The following is a 24,063-nucleotide window of genomic DNA, read 5'->3' on the forward strand; positions in this document are numbered from 1 at the left end:
GGAAGAAGACGTTGGTGGTAATAGTTTGGAAGCCCCGGCGCAGGGTTGCTGGACAGACCACCGGTATCTCTCTGCTGTCTCGTGTCCTAACAGAGCGTGACAGGGTGGCTCGGTTTCTGTGTATTTGACCTCTCACAGCTTCTGTTTAGCAGAGTCACCTATATGCTCGTTGATCAACGCCCTTTTAACGTCAACCCCCACGGGGATCTCCTTGCATCTTCTCTCACCAGCGCGGCTAGAGACTCAATCCCAAGAGGTTCTTCAGCAATGTCAACACCGCAGAACCCTTATGCCCGCTCCCCCAACCTCTCAACTAGGTCCTACGATTCGTCTTCAGTCTCGTCTGCCACTTCGCCCAAGTCATTATCCCACTTTGCGACTGGGGCCATGAATCCCAACCCACGCCTAAATCCAGCGGCGACGGCTCAACCGATCGGCATCCCCCCTCTCCCTCCTGTCAGCCAGTCTTTCCAGTCATACGGTCCCATGACAACGCCCTCCTCTCTTGGACAGGAATCCCTCGCCTCAACCGACTCGGTGGTCAGCACCCCGGGCCCACAAACGACACAGCTACCTGGTCCTCCCGGCGCCCAGGGACAGAAGAGAGCTTATCGACAGCGGAGGAAGGATCCTAGTTGCGATGCCTGCCGCGAAAGGAAAGTGAAATGTGATGCCACGGAGACGACAAGTTGTTCCGAGTGCTCAAGCCGGAATGTCAAGTGCCAATTCACCAAGGAGACGAACCGGCGCATGTCCTCGATCAAGCAGGTGCAGGATCTGGAGAAGCAAATGGAACGGGTCAAGAGGGAGAACAGCGGTCTGCGGCGTTTACTTCAAGACCGGGAGGGCCCGATGGAACTCGATATCGAGGGAGCTGAACAGAGTACCCCCAGTTTACCAACGATCGGATCCGAACCGAAACGACGAAAACGACCAGCTCCTGTACCGGAGCTGGCCAGAGCAAGGGCGAATGTACGAGACTTCTCGAGAGGCATATGGAAGCCTCCGGCCCAGTATCGCGAACGAGCACCCGTCTTCTTTGATCCGCCAAGGCCGGAGCTACCAGCTAGACACCTGGTAGATCAGCTGTTGCACGCCTATCAATGCTCGTCCCACACGATGTTTCCGATTCTACACTTTCCGACCTTTCGAGCAGCTGTCAATGACCTATACAACAACAATGGCATTAATAGGACGTCTCCCGCATGGCTCTCATTATTCTTCTCGGTTCTCGCTGCTGGCAGCCTCTTTAGCCCAACGTCAAACTCGCAGCCAAACTCTTTCTATGAGCCAGCCGAGTTTCTTGAGACGGCAAACAAGATGATCGATCCATGGGCGAACGACTTCACGTTGGACAATGCGCGGGCACTGACACTTGTCACTCTTTGCCTGAACGAGATGAACCTCAAGTCTGCGGCTTGGACATGGCTGGGAAGAGCCGTTCGAGTTGGTCAGGATCTGGGACTCCATCTGGAATCGGGGCCATGGCCAGTCATTGAGGGAGAGATGCGACGCAGGACTTGGTGGATGATCTACATCATGGACAGAACGCTGGCAGCCGAGCTGGGGCGGCCTGTATTGATCAATGATGAGGACTGTGATGTTTCATTGCCTGCTGGAGTCGACGATCAGTATATCCATGAGGGAGGCATGCTGGTGCCCAACGGAGCAGAGCCTCTGACCCATTCTCTGCTTGCCGTTATTCACGTTGTACGGTCGTACACCTCACTCCTCGCAGCTCTAACCCCTCCAGCCCTGTCCACGATCCATCTCTCAGCTCTTGATGCCCATTTCAAGAAATGCTTGAGCACTTTTCCTCCAGCCTGCGAACCATCCAGTACCGTACCACTGGCTCCTCACTTCCTAGCGCCTCTAGCATATCTCTTCCATGCTCGTCTCCTCCTTCACCGACACCATCTCGACCCTGGATACCCACCTGAGGCGAGGATGGCCTCCCTCGAGAGTTGCACACACATCGCTCTGGAGACAGCTTCACTCCTCCACCGATCAAACACGGCTCTGCTGGCAGATGGGGCCACCGCTTTGCTGACCACCCACATCTTCCGCTGTGGGCTCTTTCTCCTACTCACGGGGTATCTGGACCATGCTGTGACAACCGTCAGAGCCTTGGCTTCAATCGACGGGCGGAGGGATGTCACAGTTGCTTGTGGACGGTATCTGTCCTTTTTTGTTTCCAGCTTGGGCACCAAGCGGACCGAGTACACCAACTATCTGGCCAGGAATGCGCCCCCGGCTTTTGGCCACTCTCGACCTTCGGTCGACCAGACTGCTCTTCTCCAGATGCTTTCCAGGGATGAAGACTTGATTGCCTATGTCTCAGCAGATCTTCAGGCATCCCCTGATGCTTCATGGCTCTGGGCAGGTTTGGAACGTGAGACGCCGCTTCGCCGTGCCTCGTCACCACTTCAGGCGCAGACCGCCACAGCTAGCAGCGAACTTTTCAGCCCTGAAGCACGTACAGGACTCGACGAAACCGACAGCAGGGAATGGGGTGGATGGGCGAGACTCGAGGCTGCTATTCGAGGGTTGGATGTCGCACCAACCACGCCAACACCGACGCCGACGAACACGACATGGACCCTACCGCCGCCTATCAAGAGCGAGACGCCTGGCTCGACGGTGGAAATCCCAAGGCTGGGCGATATTCCGCGCTTCGGCTCCGAGGCTCCCAAGATGGGGGAGAGCAGTGCGGCGGTGAGCCCTATCCCAGGTGGCAGCAGGACACCGAGCGGGAGCACGACGGGTGCTGGGACTAGCAAGGACCGGCTGAGCATTGCCAACATCATCTGAAGCATACGTCGAAGGATGGGAATAATGGGAGCTGAATCTTTAATGTCTATTACGAGGACCTACCTACCTCGAGGAAAAGTTGGGGGAAGGGCGTACGCTATGGGTTCAGGGGCATCTTTACAGGCCGGCGTCCTACTTTTTGTTTCCTTTGTCTTTTTTGAAAAAGATGGCTACTATCAGGCAGTCATCGGAGCAGGAGAAATATGTATGGATGGAGATACCACACACACTGCATGCATGGAAACGAAGCGAAGCGAAAGCGGAGATGTATGGATTGCATGTGCATGGCACACGGATGCACGCACGCACCTGGCTGGCGTTGGGCGGGACCCATAGATAAAGCTGTATGTTTATTTTGTCTTGTTCCTCGAGCGTGGATGTAAGGTAATGAATGGATAAGAAACATGAGTTTGCCGTTGGTCAACGGCGCCGATGTGTGAGGCCAAGTCGGCTCTATCAAGATACTTGCATATGTTGTGCTACAGGGGAGATTTACAGGGGGGAAATACACAGGCCCCTGAACTGTTAGACACAATCAACTGGACGTAGATATCGACGTCCCCTTGCCCAAACACAACTTGGCAACCCTCTCGCGTAGAATATCTTTTAGATCACCGCGGTCACTCATATACTCGGCTAGAGCGAGAGCCTTGTGTGCCCACTGCTGGCACATTTCCCCATCGCCCCTCACATGGATGTCAAGCGCGTGGTTGAACGTTGTGACAACAATCCAGTCGAGTTCGTCCGTGGGAAAAGGCTTCTGCATCTACAAGTCGGGGTGAGTTTTGCACGTACATCGTCAACATCTTGCGACTTACCTGACTACACTCGCGTGCGATCTGGAGAGCCTGCTCGACGACTTGCAAGGCAAGGCTGTCATCCAGGGGTAGGACAGCCTGAAACATGCATCGAAGGTACTTTGCCAGCCTTTGGTTGTCGAACTGCTCTAGAGCAAAGATTTCGTTGATGATGAGCCGCAGGTTTGTGTAGACGACTGGATAAACGTGTTAGCATTTTCTGTCAGTTCTCTGCCCTCAGAGTGCGCACCGTTCCCCGAAGCATTGCTCCTTAGTAGGCAATCTCCCATTGCCTTGTACATCTTTTCGTCTTTACATACTCTCGCTTTTCGGATGATCTGGCCCAGATCGTCCCAGTTCTTCAAACAGATGGCACCTTCAAAATCAAACACAAAGAGTGTCGACATTTTGGCCGTCAAGTCGGTGTAAACTCGAGCATTCCGGGCTGCGAGAGTGTCCTGAAAATGCTTCTCGAATAGTCCATCAAATACTGCAACATGCTGCCTCACCTCTAAATACCGCTGGAGTGCCTCGTCCACCTTGTCTTCTGTTCGTGCCTTGGATACAATCGCTGCAGCCATGACAAAATGACAACGCATGGCCATGAGCTGTAAGTCGGCGCTATTCTCCGACGAGATATCTTGGGGATAGCACTCGATGAACACCAGACAGGCGCTGAAGACGCGAATCAAAGGCCGGAGTCCCTAGACATGGCACTTTGTCACCCCGACGTTGTAGGCGTTCTTTCGAAACCATTCTAGCTCAGGAACTGTGAAGACCTTGTTGCCGTTTTCACCCCTCGGGTCTGATTTGGCGTGTTCGGCCGCTATACGTGTTAGTATTGATAGGTGGCTGAGGAAGCGACTTGCCTTTCTCAAAGACATCGCAGGTATCTTGGATAAGGACGGAGGCTTGATCCGCCCCCTGATTATCCTGGGTCTCGATTATGTGAACCAGCCTGATGGCACATCTTAGGACAGACGGCAAATTAGCCGCTGCCGCCGTTGAAGAGTCCGCAGTAAATGTCTCTGTCACCGCCTTCAGGGCCTCCAGTGTACAAAGTTTGTCTCCCAACTGCTGTGCCTCTCTTACACAAGCATACAGAATATCTCGACTCCTGGCCTTCTCAGACGATTTGCTCAAAAACTCGACACACTGGCGACCCAGGTCATGATCCCAGCTGATCAGAGAGACCTTAAACATGAGGTATCTCGTGAGTTGGTCATTCTGAACAGCTGTCGGTAGAGTATCAAAGGTGGATTTGGCAGTATCCGCGTCGCTGCGAGCTATTGCACAGAGAATCAGTCGTCTCCCAAACTTGCCCTGGCTCACTTCTCCTGTACTCGAGAAGATGGGATGGAGCGCAACCCGGCACCACAACTCCGCCACGTTGTACTCTCTCTTGGCGTAACTCGCGTCGAGCTTTTTCCACATGAGCTTCTAAGTCAGTATTTGATGTTAGCAGATGACAAGCCAAAGTACTTACTGACTGTGCTGCGGCTGCAACATCTACGCTGCATAGCCTAGAGTCTTCTGCCAGTTGCTCCAAAAGTTGAACCAGTCTCGTTGCGGCGTCAGAAGCCTCGGTTTCCATTGTTCCCATCCATATACGTCGAACAAGCGTCTTTCCTATCCAATCCATATTCCCGCATGGTAGCAGCCTAGTCAGTAATAGCTCATCCAGCAGGCCGATTGTAAGTCGAGAACCCCTATCTCGGAGTTCTTTGATGTTGTGTAGGAGAAACCCCAGTGCGACATCTGACAAGTCCAGGGAGCGAACCATCCGTCGCAATATGCTTGCGCATGCATCAACATCAAAGATCTCCCCGGGGCTTCTTTGAAGGATCTCCAGTTTCCAATGCAGAACAACTGGTTTGTCCCCGATTTCTGATTCCACATATGATACCAAGTCGTCGGCTTCTTGAACCCTTTCGGGCGAGCGTGTCGCCAACAATGTCTGGATAAGGTTGTGATGAATGGACATCCGAATCTCCAGCCCCTCTGTCGAGAGCCTCTCCAACTCTTGGCAGTTGATGAGGGCATGCGCTCGCCGCAACCACTTGAGCGCCATCTCATGGTCACCCTTCCCCGACAAGTTAGTCCCAATATCTTGAAGTGCGTCAGCCAGTTGCTCAGCAGAGAACGGATCGAGACAGCGAAGGAGATCATCGGCTTTGGTATACATATGTTCAGCAACGTCCAGGCGGTCCTCTTTCGATGACTACATATGTTAGTGACATACTCCAAGATACCAAGGTTCAGACTTACCAGAGCGCAGCGCATGGTCAGGTATTCCGCCTCGATATTCAATCTGTGCCCGGGACCAATGGAGTTCTCTGCATCCAACTGCCTGAGCTTGTCGATGTACTTGGTGACCTTGCCCAGCCCCAATCGAGCAGCATCTAGATCCGACTCGTTGATGCAAATCTTTGCCAGCATCAAACCCTGGTTGATGATTGCAACAGCATCATCTTCCACGCTCCCCTTCCTCCCGCGGAGGCTCTCTCGGGCGAAAAAATTGACGAGAAACGAAAATAGCCGTGTTCGGACCAGCAGCTTTGACCTCGATGGTGATGCTAGCACATCATTCTGTTTCCTCTTCTCCCTGATACATGCGTTCCATAGTCCCCGACCAGCCTCCTTCAAATCTTCCGCAGCTTCGGGCGATACGGTCCCGGGTTTCTGTGATATAGCGTTGACTGTGGTGATGTGATGGTTCAAGTCGGCGAGAAGAGTGTCGGTCGAGCTCGAGTCGTGGGAGGTTGGTAGCTTGGGGAGGAGATCCGTGGAGAACTCTGAGAGAACCTAGGTTAATAATCCGCTCCCTTCGTTACTCGTGGGGGTAAGGCTTTACCTATTAGCCCCCTGATCTTCCTGTCACGGCCGATACTCAATGGGTCGACCGATGCCATGCTGATTGTGAAAGGAGGCAGAGAAGCAGGTCCTGGTCAGATGATGATTGTTCTAGAATAACTTTTGAAACTGGGTATGTCTGCGGGAAATGTCATGTGAGCTTGTTGCGTAGATGGCAGCGGCACTGGGCGCTCCTTCCTTTATACACAAGTCACCTAGAACGGTGAGGCGAACTTCAGCCCAATCAGCCAAGACCCAGTATCAACAACGATCCAAAAATGGTTATTGAAAAACCGATAGACATATATAGACAGACACTTGCTATCTAATGCGTCATAGACAATATATATACGCTTTCCAAATCCAGCGTAACGTAACCTAACCTAACCAATGCGCCCTTTCTCTTTCCCTTGTTTCCAAAGTGCCAATCAGGCATATCTCCTTCAACTCAGTTCGACCGCCCCTGGTTAATCCTAAAGAGGCTCATATCCAATTGTGTAGATACTGTAGATGAGGTCATCTCAAGACCCCCCTGGTCGTCATTGCGAAGGCGGGTCGTGGGGTAAAAAGTTGCCCACAATTAAGGCTGGCCTAGTAAAAGAAAGGTATTAGTAACACACAACATGACACTCAATCAAGCTCCCCACGTACAATTTGTGATCATCCCGTCGAATCATAAACGAGAAGCAGCATTTCACAATAGGATGATTTGACCCAGGAGTGGGATTCTTGAGCGAGCAGGCCGTCAGGAGGGTCTCGTGCGCCGGATCAAAAGCGATGGTGCCAAACTCCTCCCAGTAGCGAACCATTGATTCTTCTGTGAGAATCTCGTGCAACGCAATCTTGCCCTAGATTCAACTAGCGTCAGCAAACATATCTTGACCGCCCCCTTGCTGAGACAAGGTGCTCGGAACCACGTGGAGGTGCGTCGGGGGAACAAGACTTACATCTCTGAGCTGGGCGACTGACACGCCAATCAACTCGGCCATCTCCTTGTTGCCTCTAAAGATCTCACCGGTCCTTCGCCAGCAGCATGCTGGTACCGCCATGCTCGCAAAGACCCGGTCGTAGTCCATGAGCTGCTTCTCAAACCACATCTCGACGTACACAAGCTCCATATCCGTCAAGGCCTGCGCCTTCTCACGGAACTTGGGCCGGAACTGGTTGATGGTCCGCAGGATCTTCTGCTTGGACGACGGAGCAATGTGGGAGTCGAGGTAAGTACCCAAGCGAGCGTACCCCTTGATGTAGTTGAAGGGCTTGAGCAGGCCGGCGTCGTACTTGGCCTTGAGCACACGTGCCATGCGCTCCTCGGGCGTATCGTTGCCCGACGGATCAGCGGCCTGGAGATAGTATTCACGGGCCTTGTCGGCGGGCACGACGCTCCCCGGCCGTGGGATGGCCTTGCCCTCGAGGTTGTTGGTCGGGGGTGGCAGCATCGATCCCCCCGACATGTTGTTGGACATCGGGTTCGAGCCGCCAGCTGCCAGGGAGTTGCTGCTGTTGCCGAATCCAGGCAACATTTCCGACTGGCTCGACCTTCTGAATGCCGCCGGGCTCTGCTGGGAGTCTTCGGACGGCACCCCGCCGTCATCGAGCAGGCCGGTGTGGAGGAAGTCGTTGAGAAGGTTGAACTCGTGGGTGACTTCGGGGGCGATCATGTAGTTGGGGTGGAAGCTGTGCATGTCATGGAAGTGGTTCTGGGCCGTCATCCACGCATCTTGAAAGCCAGCGACTGGGTTGGGGTGGCGTGTCAGCGATCTCTCAACTCAACATCAGGAACAACAAGCAAAGCTCAGCCCAGGGACAAGACAAAGCCCAGCCCCCAGCAAGGCGAGCACACCCGTGCGTGCTCCGCTCGTGATTAAAAATCGAGACAAGCAAGGGACGGGCCCCTCCCAGTGGCAGGACAGAGGGGACCCAAGACGTACATTGATTCGCGTTGCTGTTGCCGTTGTTCAACGTATTTCCCTGCAGCCCGGAGACATGACCGGGTTGCACAATGGACAGCGGGCTACCCTGGCCCAGCACGCCCCCAAATCCCTTGGCACCTCTCTGCCTCGTCGCATCAAAGTTGGGCGGTGGACCCATGGTGCTCGAGATGGAGCTTCGAGCCATGTCGGACTGGGCATCCGACTCGTCGACGACCGAGGTGCTCTGTATGCTCTGGACACTCTTGGTCTTTTTGGAGTCGGCGTCGCGGGGCTCGTCGTGGCAGAGATGCCCGATGTTGCGCTTGATACATCTCGTGCATGGTCTCTCCTATCCACAACGTCAGTGGCATGTCTTCGAGGGTGGGAAGAAGCAAGCCCCCTTTCCGCCCTGGCAGACAAATACGACTGCCAGCTGAGCTGAGCTGCGCATCAAGGGGGTTCGCCAGGATCTTACATACAAGATCGCATGTCATGTGCTATAGGCGCATAGGAAACATGGTGTCAGCAACGTCTCTTCTATCTCAGGACTCGGGGCGGGTGCAGGGCAGGGCAAGGGTCGACAGGAAGGCAAGGCAAGTCGACTCGTAGGCGTTGCATCGTCGCACCACAGTCGACGCAGCAAATAGTCCTGCGCCTCGGAGCGCCCGAGGCCGTCTCAGAGACCTCGAGGCAGCCAATGCGAAGTGCGCATAGGTTGAGTTTGAGGTTGACTTACAGATCGTCGGCAATATACGCAAGCTGTAGGAACGCGCGCGCCCCCGGCAGTGTCAGCCCAGATTCAAGTCTTGATTCAAAATAAAGTCATGCGCCGCGCCGAAGCCCGCCTGTCCGCCGTAGCTGGGAGTTGCCATAGGCGGCAGGTGGCTGGTTTGTTGTGCTTCAGCATCTCTTGGGACCTCATCTACAATGAACAACCAGAGCCGCAACTCCCAACCAACCAAACGACGGCGCGGGCTTGGTCGCATGCGCATACGACAAGGGACAAGACAGGTTAAAGCAACAGCATTCTAGGTTGGGCGTACCGTGGTTCACTTTGCGTCTCTTCTTGGTAGGAGTCTTGTGGTTGCCTGTGGCGGCGCTATTCGAGCTCTTGTCGCGATTCTTGGCTTTGCCATCGTCACCCTTGGCTGGGTCCTCCTTGACGCTCTTGCCCATGGCAGCGGCGTTCCGGTCGGTCATGTTGTCCTATGCTCCCATTGGATCTCGAGGTTACGCAGTGGGCGTCAGGTTCGCAGATCATTTGCGGCTCGCTGCAGCGGCGGTCGTCTTTCTCTCGAGGTCTACGGCTCAGCCGAACGCGACACGATCCATCCGCACCGCACGATGGTTGTCGGCTGTCTGTGATGGGGTTCGGTTCTGTGACGTCTCTGCGAAGCGCATGCGCGGCTGGTGAGCCTCGGGCAAGGGTGAATGTGTTCTGGCACCGTAGGTGTGTCGCGCGCGCGGGAAATGGTCCCGTGGAGGGGGAGGGGGGAAGAATCGACGGTGGCGGCGGAGGTGGAGTGAGTGAGGCCGAGGTGGGAGGAAAGGCAAGGCTCAGGTGAGGCAGACAGCGGCACTGTAGACGGCAGTCGGCAGCGGCAGGGCAGCAGCAGCTTGGGGGTCGGGTGTTTGGAATTGATAGCTCAGCAGCCGAGGCTGGCTCGGGGGAGGTAAAAGAAGGGACCGTCTCTAAACAAAACAAGTCGGAGAGAGACAAAATTGGCAGACTGATTGAGGACCTGGACGGTGAAGTTTGGCCTGACCTGGGGCCGGAACGGGCTGGGCTTTAGTTGACCACTGTGGGGGCAGGACGACGCTGAAGGAGACGCACGAGGGGAGTGAGTGGAGTGTGGATCTATTCTCGGTGATCAGCCAGTTCAGTTCCTAGGCGTTTAGTTCATCAGTTGGTTCTGTCGCCGGTGGTCAGCGAGATTGATTGAACGATTGATTGATTCTAGACGGCCATAGTCCGTGTCGTCAGCTCAGCTCAGGCCAGCTCAGGCCAGCTCAGGCCAGCCCAGGATGAAAGGATGAAACTGCTTCATGGCTCCATGGAGAAACGGATCACAATGGACGACTCCCAATGACTTGACGGTCAGGGCCAGGGAATGGCGGGGCAGCGCTGGCTGGCCTCCCCGGTGAGCAGCAGCATTAGAAGCCGGCCGGAGCGGATCCCGGGTTGCCTCTACAGCACTGTATGCTCTGTTAGTTTCAACGCCCGCAGCAAGTGACCGCAACGAGACGCCTTCTTCTCCCAGCTTCCAAGCCAAAACTCCCCTGCCCGGGTTGACCTTCCCTTCCTCTGGGCGCGCAACAGCTCCACAAGCCGACTCGTTAGCGCAAGCACCGTACAGCTGGTTTACATAACAAGACAGTGAAACCAACACTTTGTATAGGTACAGTGTTGAATGATATTGAGAGCAGACTGTGCTTCCATGGATGATCGATTTGTATTGCATCAATCAGCAGAAAACACACCACTTTCTCGGACCCCTCACAATTCCCCGGAGCCGAAAATCGCGGCAGAGCGGAAGGAGAAAAAAGAATGAGCAGCACAAGATAGCCGAATGGGGGATGGGACAGGCACAGCATGAATAAGCTCAAAGCCAAGCCCCCTCCCCATCACACACCAGAGATGAGAAATTCATTTCACATCTGCTGACTCTCTGTCTGGCCCGTCCGTAAGAAACCCCAGTGATTCGTTACGCCAACGTTCTTTGCTGTCAGGCCACTTTTCCCCTGCTCTGTTCCAAATGAAACCGGCTGTGTATCTGCCAGGCATATCATCTGATGTTCAGCTTGGACGATGGGGCCTGGTACGATGGCATCTGAAGCGTACGAGTTTTTTTCCCCCCCTCCAAAAAGAGATCCGTACCGCGGAAGACGGAGAAGGCTTTGGAAGATCCATGGCGCTAGACTCGAGGCGCCTTTCCACATTGGGTAATCTCTCACCTGGGCTATTCTTTGAATGAATTCACTCGCTGCGTAGGTACCTAGGCCTCTTGATGCCCATCCCATCGCCATAGCTTTGCAATCTCGCATGGTATATTTCGCAAGAGGCCTCGTTTTCTTCACCGCTCAATTGGATACCTACCCCCGCCTTCTGCCAGCCCCCAAAGTTGGATGGAACTGCCAAACGTCCTGACGAGAGAAAAAGTCATTCCGGACATCGGCTATGCGCGGCTATCAATCATCCATGACACGCCTGTCAACGCGCCTCATGATATGCCTTGTGACAACCATCATGGACGTGTTCCTCTCAAGCCAATTCGTTCTCTTGTTTTTGTGTGTGTGTGCGGCCTCTTCTTCAAGCACCCGGTGTAGGTACTTTGCCTTGCACTTACATGCAAACTTGCATACGTAAGGCGACATGATGACCATCCCAACCCCGTTGGGCCGATGCAAGACATCGGTGACATGGACGGTCAGGACCAGGCACTGACTTTGGAGGCTGGAATTTGCGTGCCTGAGGCGGTGCGGTCGGTCCCTAGCACCACCCGGCCGTCTGGTGCCACAGCTTGTATATCTGCTGATCATTCAAGATCCAGGCTTCTGGAACTGATGAATTATCAGGTCCATGGCTGTTGAGAGTCTATCTCTTGACTGAAGCACAATCTGTACCCTTCAAAACCCCCGCAACGGACACGGCGCCCAGTCCGAAGAAGAAACGACATGTATCTTTCTCCAAGACGCGTGGCTGGACAAAGCAATTCCTCGCAAAGCGTGACCTCTGAGATGTTACTCGATCTGCAAGAGCGCAACAGGCGCTTGGCGTCTCTGCATCAAAACATGTCGCCCACTGCAGGGCCAAGTTCACGTCCTTCGTTTCTCTGCAAATCTTCATGATGCTGTGCTGTCGGTACATCGTTGCACCGAGATGTAGTTGCATCTAAATCGAGGCTGGTTTCAGCATCGTCGTTGTTGTCATCATCATCATCATCTACATACAGCACATTTCACGCCATGCATCCGTCCTTGACCTGTTGCATATACAACCACCATCCAGAACAATGCTCTTTTACGGAGTAAACAGTAAACACCAAGCCCCTGACACATCCTGTCCCACTCTGTCACTTGCCGTGACCTTGTCTCGTTGGCCCAGACCGAGCCTCCAAGACATGGCCCCCCTCGTCCATCTGCCGTCCCGTCCTCCACACTTTTCATCACATCAGATCGCCACAAAGAAGCTCTTCTCCCCATCCCGGGGCACAACCCTCGCCTTACGCATAATGTCGTCCTCACACGCCAACCTGATCCTCTCGGGCGTCGCCGGGCTCTCCAGCCTCAGCAGGCCCCCGTCGTCGTCCTCGCCTTGCCCCGAGGCCGCTACCCCGGCCTGCGCCCGAGCCGCCTTGAGCGCGTCCCGGATCGCGAAGAAGACGGAGCTGCCCATGAAGAACGGAGGCTCCCCCACGCCACGGCTCCGTTGTATCGTCCGCAGCTCCTTCCACTCCACGTCCTTGAGCAGCGACACGTTGAAGGTCTGGGGGATGTCGCGGAACCCGGGGATCTTGTATGTGCCTGGTCCCCGCGTGAAGAGGTGTCCGGCACTCGGCCCGTTCCGCAGCCAGAGTGACTCCTCCATGGTGAAGAGGCCAAGGCCTTGCATAAACGCTCCTTGGATCTGACCGTAGTCGATCGCCGGGTTGATCGACTGTCCCACATCCATCTTGATGTCTGCCCGCACACAAGTCCATGTTCCTGTCAGCAGGTCAAGCTCAACCTCAGCTGCGGCAACTCCTTGTGTAAAGTAGAAAAACATCTTGCCCTTGCCCGTGTTCCAGTCGTAACCAATCTCTGGCGTCTTGTAGAAACCCTGCGCTGAAAGGTTCACACGGTCAAAGTAAGCAGCGTGGGCAAGCTCCTTCATGGTTGCTTCTGGGCCCAGCTTCTTTCGATAGGGCGCCAACCGCTCGTTGAGCTGCTCGCAAGCATTAAAGATGGCATAACCGTTCAGATCTGAAGACGCCGAAGCTGCCGTTGCAGACGCGTTGGCCACCGTGTTGGTCGATGTCTCCGAGATGAACACATTGTCCAGCGGCACACCCAACGCCTGTGCAGCAATCTGCGTGAGCTTGGTGTGCAACCCCTGTCCCATCTCAGTGCCGCCGTGGGCCACCAGGATGGAGCCGTCGTGATAGATGTGCACGAGGGCACCGGCCTGGTTCAGAAACAGGGCGGTAAAGGAGATGCCAAATTTCGTCGGGATGAGGGCCAGGCCCCTCTTCCGCCACCTGTTGGTCTTGTTGAACTCGGCCACGGCATGTTTCCGCTGCGGGTAGATGGCCTCATCTTGCACCTGCTTGTACATGAGCGGCACATGCCAGTCTCCCAGCCCCTGGCCAAAATGCGTCTTGTCGTCGTTCCGGTACATGTTGATCTGCCGTAGCTGATCGACCGGCATGCCCAACCGATCCGCCACCTCCTCCATGTACGTCTCGGCGATGAACATGCCCTGAGGCCCGCCGAAACCTCGGAAGGCTGTGTTGGACATGGTGTTCGTCTTGCACAGACGTCCCCTGATATGCACGTTGGGGATACTGTAGCACCCGTCCACGTGCGTCATGGCTCGCTCGCATACCGCCGCGCTCAGGTCAAACGTCCATCCTGCATTGTTGAAGATGTCACAGTCCAGGGCCTGGATCTTGCCGTCCTTGTTGACTCCCACCTTGTACTTGCCCAGGAAGGGATGTCGTTGGCCACTTATCACCATGTCCTCCTCCCGTGTCAGCATGTAGCGGACAGGCCTCTTGGTCTTCTTTGCCGCGAGAGCCACTGCAGAACTGAGAACCACTGATCGTGATTCCTTTCCACCAAAACCGCCGCCTAATCGCTTGACGCGTACGACAATTTTGTTTGATTGCACGTCACACACTCGTGACGCAAATACTTGCCTGGGAAATGTTAGAACCGAAATGATGCTCTGGGGGCTAGACTCACGTCTCGTTGGCGTTTTGTGTGCTGGCAAATATCTCCATCTCACCATCCTCATGCTTGGGGACGACTAGACAGGCATTCGTCTCGAGGTAGAAATGCTCCTGTCCGCCCATCCTCACCGTTCCGGTAAAGATGTGGTCGCAATTCTTAAAAGCCTCCTCCGTATCGCCCTTCTTGATCTCGCGGAAGAACTTGTGGTAGCTGTCTGCTTCGATAGCGTCCTCGATCGAGAGAACCGCAGGAAGTTCTTCGTATTCCACCTTGACTGCCCTGGCTGCCTCTTGCGCCTTTGCAGGTGAAGTTGCTAGTATCAGGGCGATCGGTTGGCCTGCAGTCAATACCTCGTCCTCTGCGAAGAAGACTTCGTCAAAATGTGGCGGTCCGAACTTGTTGGCATCCGCAGATGGCATATCGTCCTTATCCACGACGTCCACCACTCCAGGCATATCAAGTGCATCTGCATAGTCGATGGAGATGATCTTGGCGTGGGCTCTCTTTGAGAGAACGTAACAGGCGTAAAGCTCGTTTTTCAGGGGAGGAATATCGTCGGTATACTGCGCTTCGCCAGTCGTTTGCTTCAGGGCGGCCAGATGAGATTTGGACTGTCCGGTAACTTCCTTTGTATACGCAGCCGCAGCATGCTCGTCAACTTGCCCCTGTGATAGATCTCTCTCGATTTCATCAATCGCCTCCTTGTCGACATGGTTCGAGCTACCGTCGAGAATCGTGAGAACATCGTGGTAGAATCGGTAAAAGAAGCCAAAAGCAAGAGCCTTTCGATATGAAGCCATTCCTCCAGGGACACTGAACTGCAGATCAAAGTCTCGGCCGAGAGCGCTCATGGTCCCTTCAAGGGTATCCCAATCCGCAAAGCGCTTCCCGACAAGATACTCCATGGCTGTTTTGGCGGCAACGGTCATCGCAGCCATACCGCCATAAATGAGATTAACTTCTGTGACGATACCTTCGTCATCCAGCCTCACCCGGAGGGCGCCGGTAACAATGGCAATGTCGTCATCTTTCCGCTTCGCCTGTTTGTATGCTCTGAAGAATTCGCCCTTTTCCTGGGTAACTGGGATTCGTATTGATGCAATGATTGCATCTGAAGCAAGAGCCGTTCTTCGATATCCGGTAAAGAACTGAGAGACAGGGATTTCCGTCTCCTTTGTTGACGACTTGGCGACTAACACGGCGTTGGCCGCCCACAGCACCGGGTTCAGATCTGAGATTGGCGAGGCCGTAACCAGGTTTCCAGCTGGGGTGCCGACGTTTCGAATCTGACGACCTGCAAAGTACTTGAGTTGTTTAAGCATAGCCTCAAAGACCTGAGCACGCTCGTGTCCATAATGTGGGATGGCATGCTCGCATATCATCTCGAGATCAGTCAAGACGACGTTTCCGCCAACCTCGAGGTGATCGTCCTTGAAGCTGTACTGCCGTAACTCAGCAATATCACCAACGTATACCGAGACAGGGTAATGTAGAGCCTTGAACTTGGTCTCTATCTGTGTCTCTGTGCTTCCACCAATAATTTTGGCTTGTGGATGTGCGGCCTTGATCTGAAGGAGCTGATCGAGAGTGACGGGCCGATACCATCTCTTTCTCTTATTCCCAAAGGCTAAAGGTCGCAGCTCGTGTCTCTTCAGGGCGGGCGGGAAGATGAGTTCTGTCTCTGGGTTGTACTCGATGAACCCCGGGGGCGTAAACTTCTTGATCGGCGCGTCGTCCAGGTTCGCCTTTTGCATACAGCATCCTCCGTTGGGTGGACCGTTGCCGTTCTCCATGCAGCATCCAGTTCCTCCGGCCTTCTTAAACTTTACACCAGGCTTATCCACGCTGAACGTCTGAGCCGCGTCGAGAATCGACCTGTAACCCGTACATCGGCACAGATTCCCGTCAAAAGCCTCTTCGACGTCGTCTTTCGAAGGCGAGTTATTGTTCCGCAGCAGAGCGTACAAGCTCATCACAATACCAGGGGTACAGAAACCACACTGGCTGCCATTGGACTTGGCAATCCGTTCTTGGGCAGGATGGGGCCTCTGGGTGTTGCCGATGCCCTCGACCGTGATGACATGCTTGCCATCCAAGCTGACGAGAGGAGCTAAGCAGGCGTTGACGCTGGCATGGTAGATCTGCTTCGTCGTGGGGTTGAACTGGCTGACCACAATGGTACAGGCCCCGCAACCACCTTCGCCACAGCCACTGGATATGTCAGCATGGGAGGTTCGCGATGACTTCAGAGCACTTACAGCTTTGTCCCTGTAAGTCCAATTCCCCGCAGGTATTCGAGGACTGTAATCTCCGGGTCGATCTCGTCTAGCACAACTCTTGTCCCATTTAAATAGAAGCGGAGGGTATCGTCGAATTTGGAGGTCAGAGTGGCCAAGGGCTCAGGGTTGGTGTCCCGCACGGGAGACACGGCGCTCGGCGCCATGATGGTTGTGATGCGGTCAAGTAGGTATGAGATAGCAGTATCGACACAGAACAACAGAATCGCCTGCTATCAAGTGGCAAGAGGAAGCAATTAGAAGAAGAAGAAGAAACAAGCTTCGAAACTAGAGGCAATGGCTCCTTTTAAGGGTTCATATCAAACCGAGGTTCCTGACGAGGGGGAGGGGGAGAGACAGACGCTCACGAGACGCGCCAGCACAGGTTAAGATGGAGGGGGCGGTATCACCAAGCAGCAAAGGCCAGACATCTGTGCGTCATCTCTACCACTGACAGTCCACGCTTGTGCAACAGCACCTTCCCTGATTGAAAAACGCCCGTGTCGATTAGGGGAGGTGAACGGTGAGCAAACGCGGGCGAGTTTGCTTGCGGCAGCGAGTGCCAGATCCATTGTTTGATTCGCCCGCCAGTCAGAGACGGCGTAGTACTGTGCTAATCGCCACTGATAAGGGCAGATTTACACCCGTGCGCCACCGGGGCGGGGAACATGCCGCTTACCCCACGTCTCGATTGCTCCGGAAGGGTCCACCGCCTCGGCCGGCTCCGCGGGGAGTTTGATCGGGGGCTTCCACCTTGAGATAGGGAGGGACCTTTATACATGACAGTAAAGATAGAGGTTTGTAATAGATAAGGCTGTCAAGGTATATAGTATTGCTCAACTCTTGCCCTTGTCCCAGAAATCACTCTGGTCTATATAGATCACCCCGTACCTATCAACGAGCACAAACTGCTCGAGCCACATCACCTTGTTGTAGCTGCTCCAGGTATCAACATGGCTATCTCTTGGCATCCTATCCGGGGATTTATCCCGACTTCCCCAGGTTCCCAGTATGCTTCTACGTACATATCAATCGACCGATGTGCATGAGCAAGGGTAGACACGCATATACGGGACACTTCCCGATTTGTTCAAAGTAAATCTATGGCATTCATCTATCAAATATCTAACCCTCCATTTAACGCTTTTTGATCTTTACTCTTACTCCTGGATGTACTTCTTCAGGCTTCTTAGACGCTCCTTGGCCTGCTCCAGCACATCATCGTTCTTGCACACCGCGAACCGGATGTAGTCCTCAGCCAGGTGCGCGTTGCTCTCGGTGTAAAACTCAGTCGGAGGGATCGCCGCGACGCCAACTTCCTGGATCAGGAACCACGCCAGCTTGAAGTCGCGTGGGCGGCTCGCCACGTGGGGAGGGAAGGGGTAGCCCTCGGGGAGCTTCACCTTGGCCATGTTGACGAGGAGGAAGTATCCGCCCTCGGGGTAGGTGACAGGCAGGTTGAGCTCCTCAAAGACCTCCTTGAGTCGGTCGATCTTGCCCTTCATCTCCTGGATCGTCTGGTCCCAGAAGCCGTTGGTGGCAGCCTTTTCGAAGCCGACGGCCGCGGCCTCCTGGAGGGGTGCCACGGTGGAGAAACAGATGCGGGTGTGGGCGGCAGAGACGTGCTGGATGAGCTCAGGGGGGCCAATCAGCCAGCCTATAAACATGTCAGTTACTGCTACTCTTTGAAGATGGTTGAAGTCAACGTACCAACGCGCCAGCCAGTAGCGTAAAAGTTCTTTCCGGCAGAGCCCACAGTGAGAGTAATCTTCTCAACCTCTGGAGAAACCTTGGCGATTCGAGTAAAGGGCACATAGTAGAGACGGTCGTACACCTCATCGGAGAGGATAATGACCTGGTTCTTGACACAGATGTCTCCAATCTTCTGAACCTCCTCCTTAGAAAAGACCTTGCCGACAGGGTTGTCTACTAGTTGTCAGCTTGAAACCACATTTCAAGTTTAAAGTACGCACGGGGAGTGTTGATGACAATCATCTTGGTGCGGGGAGTGAAGGCCTTCTCGAGCTCGTCAAAGTCAACAGTCCAGTCGGCAGCAGATGAGTTGCTAGTAGCTCCCGACGCAGGAGGGTGCAGAGGCACATAAACAATCTTTCCACCAGCCATCTGGATGTTGCTAATGTATCTAGATGCCTATCAGTGAGCCGCTCAGGGACTGATAGGGTAGCGGGGCACTCACTGATCGAAGAAAGGCTCAAAGACAATAACCTCATCACCAGGCTCGATGAAGCCCATAAAGGCACAGAGCATACCCTCATTGGCGCCGGTGGTGACAGTAACTTCAGTCTCAGGGTTCAGCTGACGACCCCAGAAGGGTGAGTAGGCATCCGCAATGGCCTTTCTCAACCGAGGTCGTCCCTTGGCGGGAGCATACTGGTTGCACTCAACACGGTCCAAGGCCTCCTTGGCAGCATCAAGAATGAACTTGGGAGGGTTATATCCAAAGAAACCCTGGCCCAAGTTCACAATAGGCTGGTTGGGAGAAGAGGCAGCGGCCTCATTGATGATGGACCTGTCAGCCAGCAGAGTCAGAGTCGTATCTCGTCAAAGCTGATGCGCCAAGACTCACCAGACATCCTGTCTCTGGCCCTCCACCCGCGCCGCAGGCTGAAGCTTCCGTGTCTGGCTCATGGTGACGCTGCTGGAGAAGGCTCTCGAGTGAAGAGGGGTGATGCTTCGAAGTGCGGTCCGGAGGAGCACAGACTGAGAGGAGGGGCCCGTGGTTAATATGGAGCGCGACATCAACCACGACAAACGACCTATCCTGGGTATTAGTCAGATGACCTTTATTTTTTTTCGCAGGCAAGTCTTCTCAGGGCATCTCACTTATTATCTTCCCGCGGAAAGATTCTCAAATCAAGTCTTCAATTGGGCATCGAGCCGTCTCCTCTCCACAAGGTTTGGCGGTTGCGACATCGCCGTAACCGGGGACGAAGGTCTGATGACTAATGCTGTGGAGTCTGGGGAGACAGTGCGAATCGCGTCATACCCTCCAATGATGAGGACTTGATTCTATTTCCGCGAGGATTGGTTCGACAACTCCACACTGGGGTAGGACGCTGTGAGGCTCGTCAAATCAGCTTTCATTCGAGGTCTTGCAATTCAAGAAACGAGCCCCGGCCTGCGTCGGGTTGCTTCCGATGGTACCCTCTTCCATCCCGCCTCCGACCCGATGCCGAGTTTCATACGAGCCGGCCGAGGCCGGAGGTGGGTTGGGCTTCAAGGTTGAACCTCGATGTTGTTATCGGCTGCATACATCCTACTTTATCACTCTCACCATGACAAGAGCTTCAACTGATCAGTTTGATTCAGCAAACCACAGAATTTGAGACTGTGTCGCAGTTTGTATTAAGCTCTCATACAATTGCAAAGTCCATGCCTACAACCTTGCTTCCGCTTGATTATATCCCCTCAACTCTCCTGTAGCTTTCACGCTCAACCCTTCATCACCAGAAAACGATGGGCTCAAAGCCCTCTGGAATCTTGAGTTCCATCCTCTTCGCCATCCCTGTTTCATATTCTTGTCGTTCGACCTTGCTGAGCATGCCAGGGATGGCATCGACAAGCTCAGCCGCCGTCACTCGAGCCTTGGTATTCCAGTCCAGCATGCGGCTCGCAAGCCGGACAATGTCGTGATCCGGGTTCAGGTCCAGCAGGTTCTGGGCGTGTGTGTGACACTGTCGGGGATACATGCGCTCCTCCTTCTTGACGAATCTGGGAGACTGCGACATCATGGCAAGCAGGGAGACGCCCAGGGCCCAGATGTCGTCGCTGGTCCCTGCATGTCGGTTGTGTCTGAAGACGTACGGCGACCAGTACGACTTTGTCCCGTGTGGCTTGTCGCGGCTGTTGATGTTGATGACTCGCTTGACATCCGCGCAGTCGGCCATGGCCACGTTGACGGGATCCCACGATCGAACCAGGACATTTCGCGGTTTAAAGTCCCCGTGGTAGCGACCCTGTCCGTGGAGGTATCGAAGAGCCCGTGAGAGTTGAAGCATCACTTCCAGCGTCTTCTTCTGTGGCACGCCATATGTGTAGTCGTTGATGAGTGTTTGCAGATTGCCATGTGGGCAGAGCTCCAGCACGAGGACATTTGCGGAGGGATAGTCTGCGTCCTCGTAATAGTCAATGTACTTGACGATGTGTTCCTTTATCAACCTGATAAGTATCAGCTGCACAAGTATAGGCCATATTTCACTTACGTGGTTCAGATTTCGAAGCACGGAAGCCTCCCTGCGGAGGTTATTCACTGCATTAGGAGAGGTCTTGCCGGCAAACACGCCTCCATCGCATGGTCGAAGAACCTTGTAAACGCAGGCGAAGCCGCCTTGACCCAGAAGAGTCCCTCGAATGTAAGGGCCGCCAGGGAAGTCGCGATTCCGAACCCTGGACTGCTCAACGTCTTCGCTATCCCAAACCCCTAGCGACGACATGCTGTTGAAAGAAAGCGCCCAGTGGGTGCGGTAGGCAGAAGTGTTCTTTGTTGGCGTAGAAAGAGCGTTTGTATGATTGAAAAAGGTCGAGATTGAAGAGATGGGTTTTTTTTTGGTGTATGCGATGGACGGGTCAAGGCATAAGATAAAGCAGGAGGAGGAGTCCTACCTCGCCGGCGGCCTGCACTGCAGTGACGACGGGACGGGATAACTGCACTGCAGGTGTTGTCTTCGTGAGGGTGCCTGCAGCTGTTCGAAAAAAATATTGCGCCTCACGTGAGGATTTCGCAAACGTCGTTGATGGAGATATTGCAGTGGACAAAATTGTCTATGCTTCTGTTTCTGTTTGATTCATTGTTCCCATTGGGGGGTGGGTGAGGCAAACATACATGCGGGTGGGAATAGCTTCTCACGGCCCGCTTTGCCAGTGACAAGCCCAGGGTATTTTCTGCGAATCACAAGGCTAGAAGAGCTGTGGGAGATTGACGGTGATGGGCAGCTGGAAACAAGGCCGAATTCAGGTGAAAAGAGGTGACAAACCACCGGCCAGACAAAGAAGCTTGAATAAAGGTCAACTCAAAACATACGGTTGGCAAATTTTATTCACTTTCACTTCTGGCAGCTCTGCTCATTATTTTCATTGTTGTTTGTCTTTCACTATAGCACGGACAAGACATTTCATATCCTTTGTCAGGGGTGGTATTTCTCTTGCTCACTTCATAGGGACAGCTTGATGCACATCTCGATGTGACTTTGATCCTTCTTGGATCGACTTTTATGCCATGACACTTCACACCTCGCTTTAGGCCGACTTTTCTAAGTTGACTTTGATTCGAATCTTAAAATTTGGAATCTTGTTCCATACGGCCAAGGAGATCCTCTCCGCCCTCGACACTTTCTCTTCCTCTCTTTCGCTTGCTAGACATGCTAAGCTGACAACACTTCTCTTCCTTTTCTATATACAAACTTAAACAATTTCATTCCTCATTTTCCTTACCTTAGAGCACTCTTCTCTTTCGACTTCAACACGTCTATCACCTCGAACCAGATACCATCATCTCCTGAATAACCTCTGACGAAGAAAACCAACATGAAGTCAACATCCGCGGAATACTATACTCCCCAACCCGGCTCCAGACTTCACTACGAGCTCGAATATGAAATGGCACGGCTATCCCAGACCGTCGATCCAACCACCGTTCACAAGGCCACTTTCCTCCCCAGCTACTCCGCCCGGAGGGACTACCTCGAGCGTGTATTCTCCGAGAACCTGAAGAGCAGGACTCAAGACGTTATGGCAATCGTCAACTTTCCAAGACGCAGCAAGTTCGTTTACATGCCTAACGCTATCAACGTACATCTCGAGGAATGGCTCGCCCTTGAGTTGCCGGACCCCCTGGAGGAGTATCTCCCAAAAGAGCTCGACAAGGTGTACCAGTTTGTGCGCTTGACCGAGCAGTACATGGAAGATTATCTCTCGAAGGCCGTGAGTCCAGACCTCGTCTATGCCTACCTAAAGCTACCTCACTGGTGCCATCTCTCCTACGACGAGCACCGAACCACCGAGGTCAAGTCCCAAGATCGCGTCCACCTCAATTCTCTCTCAAGTATGGAACGCGACCGGCTATTCCAGGCTTTTTTTCACTACCAACTTAACTGCCTGGCGAAGCTGGTAAGACCTAGATACTGGTCCCAGACTCGTTTTCCTGAGGAACAGAGCTGGTGGTTGATGCCTCAGTGGGGGGCGAGCTACCATCCTACTATCAGGGACATTGACGCCACCCAATGCGTCCACGAGTACTTTCGTACTTTGATCGGGGCTCTCGCCGCTAGGTTTGCGGACGGCGGCTTCAAGACGCTAGCCGCTCTATTCGATGAGCGTCATGAAGCTTGGTCGACGTTCGAGGGCCTCATATTTCCCGACAATGTCCAGTTCGACCCGGAGTTATATATGACAAGTCCAGACTCGAGCGCCATCTGCATCCTCATCAACTGTCTCGCTGCTTCTGGAATCAACTTCATCGACGAACTTCTAAGACTGGACATAAAAGAGTGCAAGGCTTTTTTCGACCATCTCTACGACGAGATGACGATACAAACCCCCATGATGGCTCCGAGAAGTAGTTCCCATCCGACCATCGACCGATATTACAACCCAGTCATTCCAGACGATGGTTTATGGGCCGAGCTCAGATTCCGCTTCCACTTTGCTCAAGGACCCGAAGCCCTTGTTCAGGCATATATCCGCATGTATCGACAACGAGCATGGGCCTTCTTCGATGACGAGAGGTTGTTCAAAGATGGCGTCAATCTTTGCGACTTCCAAGACTTCCAGGCACGCGCATCAAGAATGGACACCAAAGAATATAAGTCTCGCCGTTCAAGGCGACAGCATCTCTCTGCCATGATGATGGGCCAATCACCCAGTCCTCACCGCGAGGATCTGAAGCGTGGCGTCGAGTACTACCCTACGCTCGAAAGGGTGCTATTCTGGAGCGAGGTCGACAACATCCAACATGAGCCTGTACAAGTAGTCAAGGATGAGCTCTTCCAAGTAGGGGAAGACGAGATCATCTCGGAGTTTGATGACGGCGAAATCAAGCCAAAGCTCAAAGGAGGGCATATCAAGAGGAAACATCCGGGCAACGGTTGCCTTGATGAGAACTTGGAAGTGATGAAATCGCAGACAGCTCGGCATGTTGTCCAATTCGTGTGAGGGAACCAACTCGATTTAGCATTTGAGTGCTGCCACTGCCCGAAGAGCGAGCTTGAGCGTTTACGATACCCAGCGAAATACTCCATGGCGGATTATTTCACTATTCGTGTTTTATATATACAGCGTCAGATATCCCAGGAGCTCGGTGAAGGAGGGTTTACCATGGCCTTAATCCATAGTCATGCTCATGGCATGAGAAAGTCACCAAAAATACTCAGATGCAAGCTTCGAGCCTCATCACGTCTTCACATCATTACAGTCCACAGCTTGCTTTTCGGCTTTATTGCCATTTCATGGAACACTATAGCCATA

The 24,063-nt window shown here is 53.7% G+C and overlaps 7 protein-coding genes across 7 annotated transcripts; 2 read left to right on the forward strand and 5 right to left on the reverse strand.

Annotated features, from left to right (window-relative positions):
• Positions 1-267: 267 nt before the first annotated feature.
• On the forward strand, positions 268-2,811 carry LRP88_07620 (transcription factor domain-containing protein; the record flags this gene model as incomplete). The annotated part of the gene is made up of 1 exon (XM_083244141.1): positions 268-2,811. The coding sequence occupies one exon, from the start codon at positions 268-270 to the stop codon at positions 2,809-2,811; it is 2,544 nt and encodes an 847-aa protein (XP_083098635.1).
• Positions 2,812-3,346: 535 nt separating this feature from the next.
• Positions 3,347-6,520, reverse strand: LRP88_07621 (SPO22/ZIP4 family meiosis protein; the record flags this gene model as incomplete). The annotated part of the gene is made up of 7 exons (XM_083244142.1): positions 3,347-3,577; positions 3,630-3,805; positions 3,859-4,312; positions 4,701-5,048; positions 5,506-5,829; positions 5,877-6,403; positions 6,463-6,520. The coding sequence occupies 7 exons, from the start codon at positions 6,518-6,520 to the stop codon at positions 3,347-3,349; spliced, it is 2,118 nt and encodes a 705-aa protein (XP_083098636.1).
• Positions 6,521-7,000: 480 nt separating this feature from the next.
• Positions 7,001-9,574, reverse strand: LRP88_07622 (Zn(II)2Cys6 transcription factor domain-containing protein; the record flags this gene model as incomplete). Its single annotated transcript, XM_083244143.1, has 7 exons — positions 7,001-7,052; positions 7,113-7,309; positions 7,409-8,229; positions 8,351-8,723; positions 8,854-8,871; positions 9,111-9,133; positions 9,418-9,574. The coding sequence occupies 7 exons, from the start codon at positions 9,572-9,574 to the stop codon at positions 7,001-7,003; spliced, it is 1,641 nt and encodes a 546-aa protein (XP_083098637.1).
• Positions 9,575-12,545: 2,971 nt separating this feature from the next.
• On the reverse strand, positions 12,546-16,748 carry LRP88_07623 (molybdopterin binding aldehyde oxidase/xanthine dehydrogenase; the record flags this gene model as incomplete). The annotated part of the gene is made up of 4 exons (XM_083244144.1): positions 12,546-14,203; positions 14,253-14,266; positions 14,318-16,516; positions 16,567-16,748. 4 exons carry the CDS (start codon positions 16,746-16,748, stop codon positions 12,546-12,548), a joined length of 4,053 nt encoding a protein of 1,350 aa, XP_083098638.1.
• Positions 16,749-17,741: 993 nt separating this feature from the next.
• Positions 17,742-19,230, reverse strand: LRP88_07624 (kynurenine--oxoglutarate transaminase; the record flags this gene model as incomplete). Its single annotated transcript, XM_083244145.1, has 5 exons — positions 17,742-18,238; positions 18,292-18,507; positions 18,555-18,724; positions 18,779-19,111; positions 19,169-19,230. The coding sequence occupies 5 exons, from the start codon at positions 19,228-19,230 to the stop codon at positions 17,742-17,744; spliced, it is 1,278 nt and encodes a 425-aa protein (XP_083098639.1).
• An 815-nt stretch (positions 19,231-20,045) lies between these two features.
• LRP88_07625 (kinase-like domain-containing protein) lies at positions 20,046-21,035 on the reverse strand (the record flags this gene model as incomplete). Its single annotated transcript, XM_083244146.1, has 3 exons — positions 20,046-20,420; positions 20,472-20,750; positions 20,805-21,035. 3 exons carry the CDS (start codon positions 21,033-21,035, stop codon positions 20,046-20,048), a joined length of 885 nt encoding a protein of 294 aa, XP_083098640.1.
• A 1,090-nt stretch (positions 21,036-22,125) lies between these two features.
• On the forward strand, positions 22,126-23,751 carry LRP88_07626 (uncharacterized protein; the record flags this gene model as incomplete). Its single annotated transcript, XM_083244147.1, has 1 exon — positions 22,126-23,751. The coding sequence occupies one exon, from the start codon at positions 22,126-22,128 to the stop codon at positions 23,749-23,751; it is 1,626 nt and encodes a 541-aa protein (XP_083098641.1).
• Positions 23,752-24,063: the final 312 nt, after the last annotated feature.

This window comes from Fusarium phalaenopsidis, assembly GCF_050370095.1.
Source record: "Fusarium phalaenopsidis strain FUZ10S chromosome Unknown contig_32302, whole genome shotgun sequence".
Lineage (NCBI taxonomy): Eukaryota > Fungi > Ascomycota > Sordariomycetes > Hypocreales > Nectriaceae > Fusarium > Fusarium phalaenopsidis.